General features: G+C 39.9%; 1 protein-coding gene across 1 annotated transcript in view; it reads left to right on the top strand.

The window, feature by feature from the left end:
* LOC128740138 (inactivation-no-after-potential D protein) overlaps positions 1-15,473 on the top strand; it is a 348,822-nt gene that overhangs the window by 157,358 nt on the left and 175,991 nt on the right. Inside the window, exon 8 of the mRNA XM_053835653.1 lies at positions 5,979-6,029. Coding sequence (XP_053691628.1) covers positions 5,979-6,029 — 51 coding nt within the window. The remainder of the gene's footprint in view (positions 1-5,978; positions 6,030-15,473) is intronic.

Raw genomic sequence — 15,473 nt, 5'->3', positions numbered from 1 at the left:
TGCGAAAAATTTTTCACGATGCACACAAACCACTAATACGGTCGCACATTAGCAATCCTTATATTGCTGGCCGTAATCATTACGACATACAAAACAGAAAACAAACATCTTTGATTGCTGACTTTCTTGTTTGTTTTCAAACCTGGTTATATGTTCAGAAGTAAAAATACTGGCGCTTAACTGGCGTTTTCCACTACACATGTACTTTTAGCGGACGTCCTCAACAAGCCGTTTAGTTAAACCAGGCGGTTTTCTAACGCACCTGTTTTTTGTTTGTGGTTTTCTTTACTCACGCAGTTGTTCCAACTTACGGTTTTAGGTGGTTTTCCTTACACACCAGCGGCTGTCCCAACTTGCCAATTTTTTCAGGAGGGGTTTCCTTGCCTACCAGCGGTTATCTCAACTCGCCGATTTTTTTAGGTGGTTTTCCTTACACACCTAGTCTTGACGGTTTTCTTTACGGGTTTCATAGTCATGTGGTTTTCATAACACACTCACGGCGGTCGTCTCGGCACGCCATTTTATCTTTGGTCGTTTTCCTTACAAACCATATTCTAGACGGTTTTCATTACACGTCACTTGGATAATTTTAAAAGACCTTCGTGGCGGGTGATTCTACGAGAAATAAAAACTACTAACTGGTCGAAATAGTAGCTATAGCTATAGCTTAGTAGTTTGAAGGGAAGGCCACAAAAGTAGCAGGTACGCGCGTTTTAGGTACGATAAACTAAACATTTTTACAAGAAAGTTAATTTGCAATGTAAGTATGAGAAAGCTCACACTGCCCTGCTGGCTCGCTCTTTCTACTCAGGGTCGTAGCGTGTTCGGGGACTCAGCACATTCGACTACTTACCGTCTCAATCAAGCAGCGCGGAACAACGAAAGAGTATTCGTAGGAAAAGGGATCGGCTCTTTAAACTTAAAAATAGAATTCCATTTTAACTATTTATTCCGGATTATTAACATTTTCGTTGCGGTACCGATCACGACGCGTTGGGGCCCACCGACGACATGCAGAATGATGATAGGGAGAGAGAGAGGGTACGTACCACGACCACTTCACGGTCGAATCTCCAAGCGTTGACACGATGATATACTACCAGTACCACGAGGCTGCGGTTTGCTTTGGTTCTTACGATCTCCGGGAATTGTCCAGAATTGTCTTACGTTCTCGTCGTCCGGAATCGGTGGCGTCTGTCTGGCGGTGGTTGACTCACGATACTCCTCGTGGCACCCGTTATTTCGATAGCCGATTTCGCCGTAGAACCGGGGATGTTCTGCTACGACCGCTTTTGCGTGCGATCACACTTAGTTCCTTCGGCACCCAAGTCAAACTTTTGAGGGTTGGCTTTGAACCTTTTTTAGCAATATTCAGCACTTTTGCTGTCCGAAAAATTGCACTTTCGGAAACTACTACAGCGTTTTAGCTTTTTAGCTGTTTGACGCTAGACGTAGTCTAGTCCCGCGCATGGTTCTAGCTCGACTGATCTCTCTTTTTAGGCCTTTCCATCTTCGACCTTTCTTCATCCTCTATCTCGCTCTTGCTGTATATCTCCCTTCTCCCTCCTGAAGCCGGATACAGGGGCTCGCTATCACAGTTTCCTTGCGTCTGCAGATAGCCGAACCGGTTGAAAGCTCCCAGGGGTGTGCCAGGATCTAGCGGTTTTTTGTGTGTTAGTAATGACTTAAAACTATATTAAACAAAAAATAAAATTTCAATTGCAAAATATTTAATATACTAACAACAATAATAAAGAGCCAATCAAACAAATAAAGCAAAATATTTACAAACTTAAAACTGTACACTAAACTGAACAACACTTCCATTGTACCGATCTATTTGAAAGTGATCGGTAACAGCAATCATAAATACGAATTGCAGATTACGAAAAGTTTTATTTAACCTTCATTTAATATGTTGGTGGCCCTTGAAAGGGCCGTTGGTTACAAATAACATCAACGCCAAAGCAAGTTCAGCGCAAATACTGGATGTCTTTCCCTATTGGCATGAATGGCAACCAGAGGGGTGGTGTGGGTGACAAACTACATACATTGTCCATGTCCCACCCATTGGTTTTGGTACTTTTGGTTCTGGTACCTACTTACTGATTGATTCTTCTTAAAACAACTGAAACTAATCAGAAATCATTTAAGCACAGCCTATTAGCTATATTTTACTATTACTAGCTGTTATTTTCGATATGAAGGCTACTTCAGAGTTGTCGCCATCCATGGATATTTTGTCTGCCGAATTTTGACAATTTCATACCCCTGATGGCAACAGGCACGTAGGTTATCGGCATCGATTCATTGTATCCTGCACCGAAAAGCTTTTACTAGCAGCCATCATTGCAGTCTGCTCCCGCTTGTCATTCGTACTTACCGCTAGCCTTCCATGTTAACGAAATTTGACCTTGTTTTTACATATATTTTCATTATTAAGCGTATGAAAGATTATTATAAGTATATTACTATAAAATTGCTGGACATTTTATCTTTCCAACGACATATTAACAGTTATGTTCCGTTTAGTAGTATAGAAGTTATAAGCATTTGAAATCTTTCATTCAAACGTTACACTTCTATTTTCATTTTCACAAAGTGCTACCCTACCAGTATAGTAAACAAAGACGTAGTCCTACGTCAAAAACTACTAACTGGTCAAAATAGTAAGCAGGAAGCGCCAATGTGAATACTCAATGACATAAAGGGTTTCATGTCTGACGCCATTATAAATCGCACTGTAGAGATCACTCGACGCGGAGAAGCGCTGTGTGAACAAAGTACGTCTTACCTGTCCTGTACCTTACCTTACCGTAGAGTCTGCTGAGAAAGAGCAATGTTACCGATGATAATTGCGCACTGTGACAGCTTCACATGACAGCGTGGCCGATACTTTCGTCGTTAAGGGGGAAGTAGAGTGACTGTATATAGAGTCCTGTATGCACCTCACACACATGTATCGCACAGTATCCAGCGTTCTCCACCAAGAGTGGAGAAGGATGCAACTCGAAGCGCTAAAAAACGCCTGATCGGTAAAAACCCTCAGGATAGCGAGTTGGAGGAGCCAACCGATCAACCTGCGGGAAGCACCAAGCCGGATGGTCCGTGGATCGTGGTCAAGGCCAAGAGGAAAAAACCCGATTTAATCCACCTAGTGGTGAAAGGAACCTTTGTTATACGGTCTTACTTGTTATTTGAGATAGAAATCGACACGTTTTCGGAACATAATTCATCTATTGGTTAACGTTGCGTAATGCGTTGGTTTACATAAAATTCTTGAAAATTGAATAAGTTTACAAATTTTGAACAAAATAGAAATACTTTTAAATTTTGATAGATCCTTTTTCTATAAAATTGCTGAATAAGGATAAGTAAATTGTTATTAATTGGAGTAAGTGGAAATAAAAGTAACTTGTATGTGGAAATCTTATTCTTTAACATATACATTGCCTAGTAAAGGTCCTGTAATGCCATCCTATTTGATTCACATCAATAGAGTTTTCTTGAATAATTTTCATCAATTTTTATTAACCTTCAGTTACTCACGCTGTTGTATTTTGTACAACACGTGTAGGTTTTTCAACGCCATATTGTTATAAAGTTACAAATCGTTGATTAACTAACGTATATTCTTCAATAAACTTATTCTGAGCAAAATGTCATAATTATTCAATGCATTAATAATTTAAATTGTTGGGAAAAAAGATCAGCATAAACCGCCATCACAGAAACGATACAATCAGCATGCGAGGTGTACCGCAATTTACCCCAAGTGGAATTTTCTTTCGTTTCTTCATATGGAAAAATGGTGTCTGTATGCAGCAAAACTAGCCAATGTAAAATGTTTAAAATATATCCGTCTGCTGGTAGTCGAGAAATTTGTAGTCAAAATTAAGGTATTTTTTATAATCAATGTTCTACAGTTCCTAAACAAGCAAACATAGAGGTATACTATTTTCAGCAAAGCTGTGTATTTTTATCATTTGTACAACTTTGTAATACAAGAAAAAGTCATACAACAATTACAAAAAGAGCAAAAATATAAAAACTGAGTTTACAAATTCATATACAATAAATAAGATTTTTCTTTCTTAGCTGCAGAGATGGAAGGTTACTGTCTCTAGCAAAATTTCTTGTAATAATATGCTCTATAACTTTGCAGAACACATCAATGTGTTATATTGATACTGAAGAAATTTTATTTTTATTTCACTTTTAGGGGGATTAATCAAAGTTTAGATTCCACCAGACGATAGAGGTTTTAATTTCAAGAAACTATTCTAAAGGTTCGATAAACCTAAAACCAAGTTTTCCCAGTCAAACCTCTAGTATGAGCCAGTCAAGCTAGTAAATGAGCCTGCTTCGAAAGTTTATGCGCTTGTGCCAATGCGAACCCGTGGGGTGATGCTTACAGAGTCGTAATGGCAAAGACCAAATCGTCGTGGTCGTCGTAGTGCAAGTCGGGGTCTGCACTATTTCGTCAACGCGGTCCTTAAAACTCTTGGGAGTCATGGTCGACGATAAGCTCAAGTTCGGGAGCCACGTCGACTATGCTTGCAAGAGGGCTTTCACAGCTATTTCGGCATTGTCTCGTATGATGTCTATTAGCTCTGCGGTATATTTCAGCAAGCAAAGGCTATTAGCCAATGTGGTCCAGTCCATACTTAGGTATGGCGGGCCGGTGTGGTCATCGGCGTTAGGAACCAAAAGCTACCTAGGTAAGCGTGAAAGTACCTATTGTCTGGTACCTATTGTCTGATGTGCTTGAGAGTGGCGAGTGCGTATCGCACAGTTTCACATGATGCAATCTGCGTCTTAGCGGGTATGATGCCTATTGGCATCATCATCAGCGAGGACGTAGAGTGCTTCAACCAACGTGGAACTAGAGGCATACGGAGTACACCAAGATTGGCCTCGATGACCACATGACAGCGGGCATGGTCTGATTCCACAAAAGGCCGGTGGACACATCGACTTATCCCGGAACCATCCGAGTGGGTCAATAGACGCCACGGCGAAGTCAACTTCCGCCTGACTTAGATTCTGTCAGGCCATGGTTCTTTTGGACAGTATCTGCACAAGTTCGGGCATGCGGAGTCCCTCGCGAGTCCCGAATGCGTGGTTATAGAAAAAACTGCAGAACATGTTTTCTTTATATGCCCTCGCTTCGTGGGCGCGAGAAGCAACATGCAGGCAGTGAGCGGACAGGACACTACTCCGGATAACTTAGTCCAAAGGATGTGTTCTAGCTTGGACGTCCGGGGAGCGGTCAATGCGGCTGCTACCCAGATTGTACTTGAGCTACAAAACTGCTGGAGAACCGATCAACGGCGAATAAACAGCCTTACTACCATAGTCCAGTAGTTATCTAAGCGAGTGCGTTAAGCACAATAGCCCCTCCCCGAAGTAATATCGATAAGGTGGTGCCAGGGGGATTGAGGCTGGAGACTCGAGTAGGGTTTTAGTGGGTCTGGTTCCTCACGCCCCATTAGAAGGGTCGGGATACCAAATCCCACTCCCTCAGATGTCTGATAGTACCGTATCTTCTAAGGTGCTGAGCAGATTTCCCTACTCGTAAAAAAAAGTTCTGAAGGACGGTTATACCCACGGCTTTGTTTTTACTTATACTTTTTTTTGTTTAGACTGTAGTCACTTTATCCAGTTTTTGGTCATTCGTGACTTTTGCGGGGTTGGGATTTGAACCCGGGTCCTCGGTGTGAGAGGAGTGAATGCTAACCACTACGCCGGGACTGATCCCTTCATTACTTATACTCCCATATAGCCCTAGCTGTGCTGGCGGCCGGCCAAATGGAAATAAATTACTTATACTATTGTTCCTAATTACCCTGAATATGTGTTGATGAATCATAATTACCCTCTATCTTTGTTAATGCATTTTTACCCTCTATTTTTATTACTACATTACCCTCTATTAATTTCTTTATAATAGATTTAAAGTTTCATTTTATTTACAGGATGACATATTTTCTACATTTAACAACGTCAGAATGGTATCGATCAAGAAGGTAAGTAAAGTACTAATTGAAACTACATACTGAAATAAATGACGTGTAGGTAGAAGGGAAAAGTGAAAGATAGGAGTTATATTAATTTATATATTGGGGAAAGTGGTGTAATATGCCCCCCTGAAGAATGAATGAATAGGATAGAAGTGACGGTTTTGGCCATAGTACCATTTTCAATATAAAGAAGGTATACCAGTTACAGTACAACGCACAAACGATAATTGGATCATCGATAATGAGCTCCTTTGCAAAGATATGGCAAACTTAAATTTGCAACCACTCGCGTTTCGTTCGGCGTAAGTCAAGTCAAATAACATTAGAGTTTTTGGATGGACCTTTTGCGGAACGTAACTCTCTTCGTAGAACAGGGCCCGAAACACAAAATCAAATGTCTTAGTAGAATTCACGAATAATCGAGAAAAATGTAGGAGAAATTTCACTGTTTCACGGTAGTCCTTAAACTGGCTGACGAAGGTTACAAGTTATAACTGAAATACGGGTGTAGCGACCCTACCTTCCACGCTACGAATTCAGCTTCCCAAGTTCAGCTGTTTTCGCATGACTTGTGTCTCCGCGCGTCTTGCAGAAAAAGAACCATGGCGGGTTCTAGAGTCAGCCGCAGTGGGCGCTATAGAGTTCGATGTTGCGAGAAGATGAGAGTGCGAGCGACACTCTCCGCCAAAACAATTTTGTTTATCAATTTTTCACCCTCCGTTTGGTCATGAGCTTGCGAGTCAACTTGCGCGGAAAAAAAGGCGAATAAGGAACTCACGCGCGTAGTGTAATCTTCCGGTCAGCAAAATAGGGTAAAGCGATTGGAGAACCTGCCTAGAGAAATAGAGTAAGCGGGGAGCTTTCTCCATCTCGGTAGGTTGGGTTAAGACCCGCTGTATATAAGGTACCCTGGGGCAAGTGGGAAAACGAGATAGGTGGGAACGGAGCTTATAACTCTCTTTAACCTCATTTTCTCCAACTGAACTTTTCGAGAAATGAAAGATACAACTCAAACGCATGCATTAAAATTATAGATTATTTATAACTGGTATTCCAAACACCAAAGTTGGAATTTAAATTTGAGCGTTATTTTCAATTTGCGTTGTAAGTTTGACTCAATTTCCTATGATATTTTGGCCACAGGCATTTCGTAAAAGTACACATTTTTCAGACAGTAGGTAAACATAATGAATGTATTAACAAATTACACCCGAACAAACGGCATTAAAAAATGGGTCGAAATAAGGTCGGCACTTTAAAGCACCCGAGGCAAGTGGGACCTATTAAAAATAAAGGGTTTCAGCACAGAACTACCTGTTTTACTACCAAATGAGACTAATAGCGCATACATCGGTTTGGCCATTTCTGAGAAACGTTCGACTAATTGACACTTTGAAAAAGCACATTTTTAAGCATAACTTTTGAACCGCTTGATTGTTTTCGATAAAGCTCCCCACAAAAAATTTACAGTAGCAAGAGCCTTCATTTGAAACTAAAATTGTTGAAATCGGTTGAGCGGTTCCGGAGAAAATCATGTCACGTAATTTTTACATTTTTGCTTATAACTTTTAAATAAAATGTCGGACCGCAAAACAATTCAATAGTGATCTACAAGGTGATAACACTTTTCAAATAAGCGAAATAGCAAACGAATCGGTTCAGCCATCTCCGAGAAACAGACGACTAAAGTCAAGCGTCACATACACACACACACACACACACACACACACACACACACACACACACACACACACACACACACACACACACACACACACACACACACACACACACACACACACACACACACACACACACACACACACACACACACACACACACACACACACACACACACACACACACACACACACACACACACACACACACACACACACACACACACACACACACACACACACACACACACACACACACACACACACACACACACACACACACACACACACACACACACACACACACACACACACACACACACACACACACACACACACACACACACACACACACACACACACACACACACACACACACACACACACACACACACACACACACACACACACACACACACACACACACACACACACACACACACACACACACACACACACACACACACACACACACACACACACACACACACACACACACACACACACACACACACACACACACACACAGACATTGCTCAATTCGTCGAACCTTATCGATTGGTATATGACTCGGATCAACTTCGTGTTTTTCCACCAATTTTAAATTTTTAAACCTTTGTTATAGTATAACAAAGGTAAAAACAACGACATCAAATGAAACACTTCCAGCGAACGAACGAAAACAAACGTTCCCGTTGCAAATTTTGAATATCGTTTCTTCCTATTTTAAAATTACAAAAATAATCATAATTATGAAACAAAGTGTTTTTGGGCAAGCAACCGATTCTTACTAACACTGATTGATAGATCAGGCGTTAATAGAAATGATATCGAGTTTTATTAGCATTTTTCCTTAACAATCTGAAAAATAGCAAAACCTGTTGTTTTGTCACAGCTGTAATTATATTACATGTAACATCTGACCTTTGAGCAAAAACAGGTCGATTAGATTGTTTTCCAATCTTTCTTTGTTTCTCAGGGTCTAAGTTGATATCTTAAACCGGGCCTTCTCTAGAATCGAATGAAAGCGCGTTGCTTTTTTGCAACGCTGGGAGGAAATGGGTTATTCATACAAAACACCGTTTTAGGGGTTACATACAGTTTAAATTTTAGATAAATGGACGTCTAACAACGTTTCCGTTTCCGAAAAAATCAATTTCTTAGATTACTAAGATCATGAGCTATAACCCAGGCAACAATATGAGTTTCATTTTACTCTTATGGTGGTTTCAATGACCAATTTTGGTCTTAAATGCCATCATAAAAAAGCAAAGCCATGGGTTTATACCGTATGCCCCCGTTGGTATGACCTTCTTTAATCTGAACATTTTTAATCTGTACCCCGGTGGTATGAATGCGTTCACATTAAAAACCGATCAAGCGTCACACATAATTAACGTTAAAGTGGACCGGTAAATTAAAAAAAAGCAAAAAATCTAAATGCGTTTCCTCTTGTTCTGGAGCTTTGGCAATATAACTCATATGCAACTTATCTCTCTCCAGCACTCAAAATAGACCGTTTTAGTCGAAACTGCCGAGCCAATTTCGTATTATACAAACCAAACCTTTAGAATTCGCGCATGTTTGAGATGTTTTCAAAACGTTTGTTTTCGTCAAATCAAAACAACAAGTTCATAGGGTGCGCGTCTTGCGCGTGTGTGAAAATGAATAGAGTTACCAAATATTCAGATTAAAAATGAACTCGCCCAATCTGAACAAGCTGTTTTTTATATTAGCGGGGGTTGAGTGTACCGTATTTTACCCTTCTTTATCGACAGACTTCGTAGCCAGCTGTTAGAGTACAGGAAAATTATGAGGCCAGTGCAACGATCCTACTGACTCTAGCAAGCACCGCCTAGCCGAGATTCGAACATACGACGACTGGCTTGTTAGACCACCATCGTACCTCGAAGCCAACTGGGCGCAAATGCCATCATAAGATTGTAATAATACCCGAATTGTTACTTGGGCGCCACGTAGTGAGGCAACCCGATCAGACAAACATAACAAAATTATAACAAATCATGATATTCTGTTATGACGGTATTTCTAACATAATTTGATATAATTTTGGTCTCGTTAGTAGTTAAAATAACAAAAATTCTATCAGAACTTCTTAGCAGCAGTAGCAGAAATGTAACAAAATTTGTTATGTTTTGAACAAAATTATATCAAAATTTGTTATGATATTTGTAACAGGTTTTGTTATAATTTTGTTAAAATATAACAAAAACTTCTTTGCCTTTATCTGCTATATCGACATTTTATTTCGGCTAAATTGCTAAAAATAGTACAACTATTTATCAGGAACATTCACAAATAGCACAGAAAAAAACTTTCATACATATGAAAAATCGTTCCGGCCGCGGCCGGGATTGAACTCACGACACATCGCACAGAATGCAACAGTCTTAACCTCTGTGCTAGAACTAGTCTTGAATGAAGGTAGATTAAATGCTTATATGATTTGGCCGATAGCTCATTCGGGGTTGTCAGTTTTTGCTTCGAGCTGTCTATAAATAGAAAATAAGCATTCAATCCAAATCCAATCAAGAAGACGAAGAAATTGAATCATGATATGTTGCGCCACTTTAACCGTTATGTGTGCGACAAAAAAAACACCTTTAGCAGGGCGAGAAGGGTACCAGGGTACCCAAAATTGATATTGTTTTAACATCAACAATTTTAAACCGATTTTGATGAAATAGGTGTCATTTGATTCGTTAATTTATCTAGTTTTGAATTATCTGGCCATTCGGCCATTTAAAGGCATACGGGGCTCGAAAATCCGGAATTCCGACGAGCGGAGTGTCCGCTGTGAGGTAGAGAACTGATTGTATTGCAGGAAAATCTGTCATGCGGATATAAAAACTCTAAAACTTCCAAAAATTTATGAACTATTTCATATAATCAGATGAATCAGGTTGGCCATTCCGGAGTAGGTTCCTGTGGGGTCATGGGTGGCCAGTCTAGGATTGGAGGTAAAACCTAGCAGTATGGGTATCAAAGTTCTTGAAATTAATTCGGTAGGTGATATTTTTTACATTTCGATGTATTTTGATTGCTTATTTCGAAAATGGTTTCTACGGGGTCACAGATAATAACGCAGGATTTAAGATAATGCTTAGCATTATCAGAACAGTTCAAAACGTAGAACCATCCGTTATACATTTGGAACCAGTTCCGAAATTATTAATCAGTACTAAACTGGCCATATCAGTTCAAAACATTTAAAAGATCCGCTAAACCAATTCTAATATTGGATTAGGCACCCAACTGGTCATCTGTAACCCTACAGGAACCCAATTCTGGAATGGCCAATGCGATTTAAAGTCACCAATTTATATAAGATAAAAAAAAGGATCCAAAATGTCAAGTTCAAAGCTAATGGCTTTGCTGAAAGCTGATATTCTTGCAAAACAAGCGGCTTCCCACGTTTTACCGGACGTTGCTCCGGAATTACCGATTCCCGGGAACTACATGGCATATGATGGCCAAATGCTTAAACTAATCAAAACTAGATAAATGTACGAATCAAATGCCACTGGTTTCATCCAAATCGGTTCAAGATAGCCAAAGTTATGAACATAGCAAATCATGGGTACCCGGGTACCCAGTCGCCCTCCTACGTAATAAAAAACTACAAGGTATACAGCCCTAAGGGTTGTACGAAAGGGTGACGTAGGACTGTGTCATATAATACTCATTAAATAATATGTCAAACTAGATAATCTGTCTTACACAATTATTAATAACTGCTTGATAGAAGCTCAGCCAGGTGTATCTGGGACTGGACAATAAAATCGGTGCATTTCTTGAGTCATGAGGATACAAGCAGTTCACTTCCCTACTATTCCCTAGCAATTTAGCAGTAAATAGAGTAAATAGAGCAGAGATAGTTTGAACATTGTTTCACGATCCACTATGTAATTTAAGTATTCACCAGATTTTCACAACTAATTTAAATTGAAATTTTAGATTCAATTTTAGATTCACGAATAAACAAACATTTGTTGCCATCAATGCACTGAGTTGTAGTGTATTTTTGTAATTTCGCTACGAAATTTATTATGAACTTCTTTCTAAACAGCTCAAATAGCATGCGATAATTTTCTATAAATATGCTTACCTGTCATTTCATGTGACGGAATTATAACGATTTGCGATGGATTGATATCTGCGGGCGATGCCTCTTCGTGCGACAAACTTGCAACTTCACCTGCCGAACTAGAAGCACTCTCACGCTTTCGTTTGCGTGATAATCTAGTACGCTCTGCTCCTGTTAAGGATATCCTTGGTTCAATTACTACACCAGCCACTTGTTCACGAATACGTTTACGGTGGTTACGTAAATATAACGCCTGCAACCATTTAGACATAGCGAATTCTTTAACAAATCACTACTGTATTTCACAAAGGTTGAAATAGCAATGAATGGCCAGCCCACAGATCATTGTAATAAATATGTTATGCGTAGTTTGATATTTGAACCAACTTCCTTCAAATAGTTTCTGGCCGTTGGTTACAAATAATAATCAAAACCATTTTGCACATTTGAGATAAATTCTGATTATGCTTCATTTAATTAGTTTGCGGCCCTTAAAAGGGCCATTGGTTACAAGTAACATCAACCTCTTCAGTGCAGTCAACAATCGGTGTTGCCACCAATAACCGGTCTTGCCGCTAAATGCCGTTGGTTTCGCCACCAATAGCTGTCGATGGTAAATGCTGACCGTCCGTCAGTGCGATTGTGCGATGAATGAGCAGACGGCGAACCAAGAGTACCATTTTATAGTCACTGGCACTGCCGCTGCTGCTTGTAAGCTAGTGAGGTGGTGGGGGAAACCAGATCAATTGCTGCTGCTGCTCGAATGATTATCCGACGCTGAATGAGCAAGCATTTTCCATGGAACGTTGAAACGTTAACCATTTAGAAAAGTGAAGAAAATTCTTTTGATTCTTCAATTACTCTAGTTCTTATAAGAACTGTTTAAGACCACAACGGCCTACTGCTGAATTTGCTGCTGCCCGTCAGTCGATTTGCTTCCATTTGCTGTTGGTTTGCGAAAATAACCGCCAAAATGCTATTGGGTGCCTCGAATTGTCATCGAAAATGACATTAGATGCCGCAAAGGTCCTTGGATTTGCCTCCAATAGCCGCCAAAAATGCTATCGTTACCTCCCAATTGCTATCGTTGTTGGCTACGATCGCTGGTGTTTGCCGCCAAATGCCGTTGCTTTCGCCACCAATAGCTGTCGATGGTAAATGCTGACCGTCCGTCAGTGCGATTGTGCGATGAATGTGCAGACGGCGAACCAAGAGTACCATTTTATAGTCACTGGCACTGCCGCTGCTGCTTGTAAGCTAGTGTAGGTGGTGGGGGAAACCATATCGGCTGCTGCTGCTTAAATGATTGTCCGACACTGATTGAGCAAGCTATCGAACAATTTCGCATGTCTGCGATGGGGATAATGCAAAATGTAATGTTAAGTGCATCGTGTGGGATTCACGTTGGCCATTGCCCTCTGATTTTGCTTGTCTTTGGGACCGGTGTTGCCGTCAATAGCCATCGATGTTGCCGATTGGATTGGAAAAGGGGTGTGGCTTACAAAGTGGTCTCAAGGTTATCATTTGGATCCAAATCCTTTGGTGTATCTAATTGTCGTCCGTGCCTGTGAAGCTAGGCGATAACAAGGGAAATGTATGGAAAAATTCGACCTTGAATCTTTACACACATTTTCACTATTTAGCGTATAAAAAATTATTATTAGTATGTTACTATAAAATTGCTGGACATTTTATCTATCCAACGACATATTAACTGTTATGTTTCGTTCAGTAGTATAGTAGCTATTAGCGTTTGAAATATTTCATTCAAACGTTACACTTCTATTTCTCGTTTTTACAAAGTGCTACCCAGTCCCAGTATAGTAAACAAAGACGTAGTCCTACGTCAAAAATTCAAGTGCCTCCCATTGCTAATCCGTGCTTCACAACGTGCCCTTCGCTCTACTGGCCTGTTACAAACCAATTATCATCGTACGTTGTTTGGTTATCAAGAACCCATTACCGCCTGCATTAGGACTTTTGAATTGACTGACGAAATTTTCGATTTTAATGAAACTACACAGCAATTTGTGACGAAACTTAAGAGATCTAGTATTATATGAATTTGACGCTAATCCATTTATTAAGAACATTGTTCAGATAAATTATTGTAATAATAAATCTATACCTATAAAGAAGGATTTCTGTCTGTCTGTCTGTCTGTCTGTCTGTCTGTCTGTCCTGTGTTCCTTATAGAATCAAAAACTACTGAACCAATCGGCGTGAAAATTTGCATGTAGAGGTTTTTGGGGCCAGGAAAGGTTTTAGTGATGGTTAGAGACCCCTCCCCCCACTAAGAGGGGGGGCTCCCATACAAATGAAACACAAATTTCTGCATAACTCGAGAACTAATCAAGCAAATAGAACCAAATTTGGCATGTGGAGGTTTTTGGAGGCAAAAATATTTTCTACGGTGAATTAGGATCCTTCCACACTTCAAGAGGGGGGGCTTCTACACAAATGAAATACAAATTTCCTCATAATTCGAGAACTAATCAAGCAAATGGAACCATATTTGGCATGTGGGTGTTTTTGGAGGCAACCATTTTTCCCATTATGAATTAGGACTTCTTACCTTTTTAGGAGGGGGGGGGCTCCCATTCAAACGAAATACAAATTTGCTCATAACTTTAGAACTAATCAAGCAAATGGAACCAAATTTGGCATGTGAGAGTTTTAGATGGCAGAATTTTTTTTCTGTGGTGTATTACGACCCCTTTCCCTTTTAAGAGGGTGGGCTCCCATACAAATGAAATACAAATTTCCTTATAATTTGAGTACTAATCAAGCAAATGGAACCAAATTTAGCATGTAGGAGATTTTTGAGTCTTGAATTTCTTTTATGATAGTTAGAGACCTCTCACCCCTGTGGTAGGGGGATATGGACTCTCATACAAATAAAACAGAAATTTTTGCGAAACTCAAAAACTAATCCAACTCGAGAAATTCGAGACTCTTCCATACAACATTAATCAATAACAAGACCACAAAAACTATCTATAGTAACACTAGATCATTCAGGACGAGCCGGTCGCGTGTGTTGCCGGTGACCCGCCGTCGGAAGCGCCGCCCACTGGGGGGCTTGCAAAACTCGAGATAGTGACAAAGATCATCCGAGATTCATGATTTATGTACAACACAGGTTAATTTGTGGCAATACGAAGTTTGTCGGGTCAGCTAGTAAATAAATAAATAAATAAATCCCCTTTATGGATATGCACCAAAAAACCCTTAATTAATTAAGATCAACGAGTTTTACGGTGTCGAAAAATTTCAATGACGTATATTTTAAATTGAATGAGTTATAACTATTTTAAAACTGAAAAGGTACCCGGGTACCCTGTTGCACACATAACGGTTAAGAATGTTGCACGAATTGCCATTAAATATGGTCGGTGTTAGATCAGACTGGACCAAGTCGCAAATTCAAAAAATGAGTTAATGATAACTAGCGATCAACAATTTTCTAAGCTGCATTTTACTTTAATCAGACTATCATAAATATTGCAAACAGCCATAGTTATCAGATGATTTCGAACGATTGATAGGTATTAAACATACAGAGCAACAAACTTTGAACACGTTTTTCTAGAAGAGTTTTGTCACTTGGTTCGGTTTGACTTAACGACGAACAAATATGATCGGTGTTAAGTCAGACCGAAC

Source organism: Sabethes cyaneus, chromosome 3 (genome assembly GCF_943734655.1).
Source record: "Sabethes cyaneus chromosome 3, idSabCyanKW18_F2, whole genome shotgun sequence".
NCBI lineage: Eukaryota > Metazoa > Arthropoda > Insecta > Diptera > Culicidae > Sabethes > Sabethes cyaneus.
Note: the sequence above shows the minus strand (reverse complement) of the source record. Positions and strands in the feature narration are given on the sequence as shown.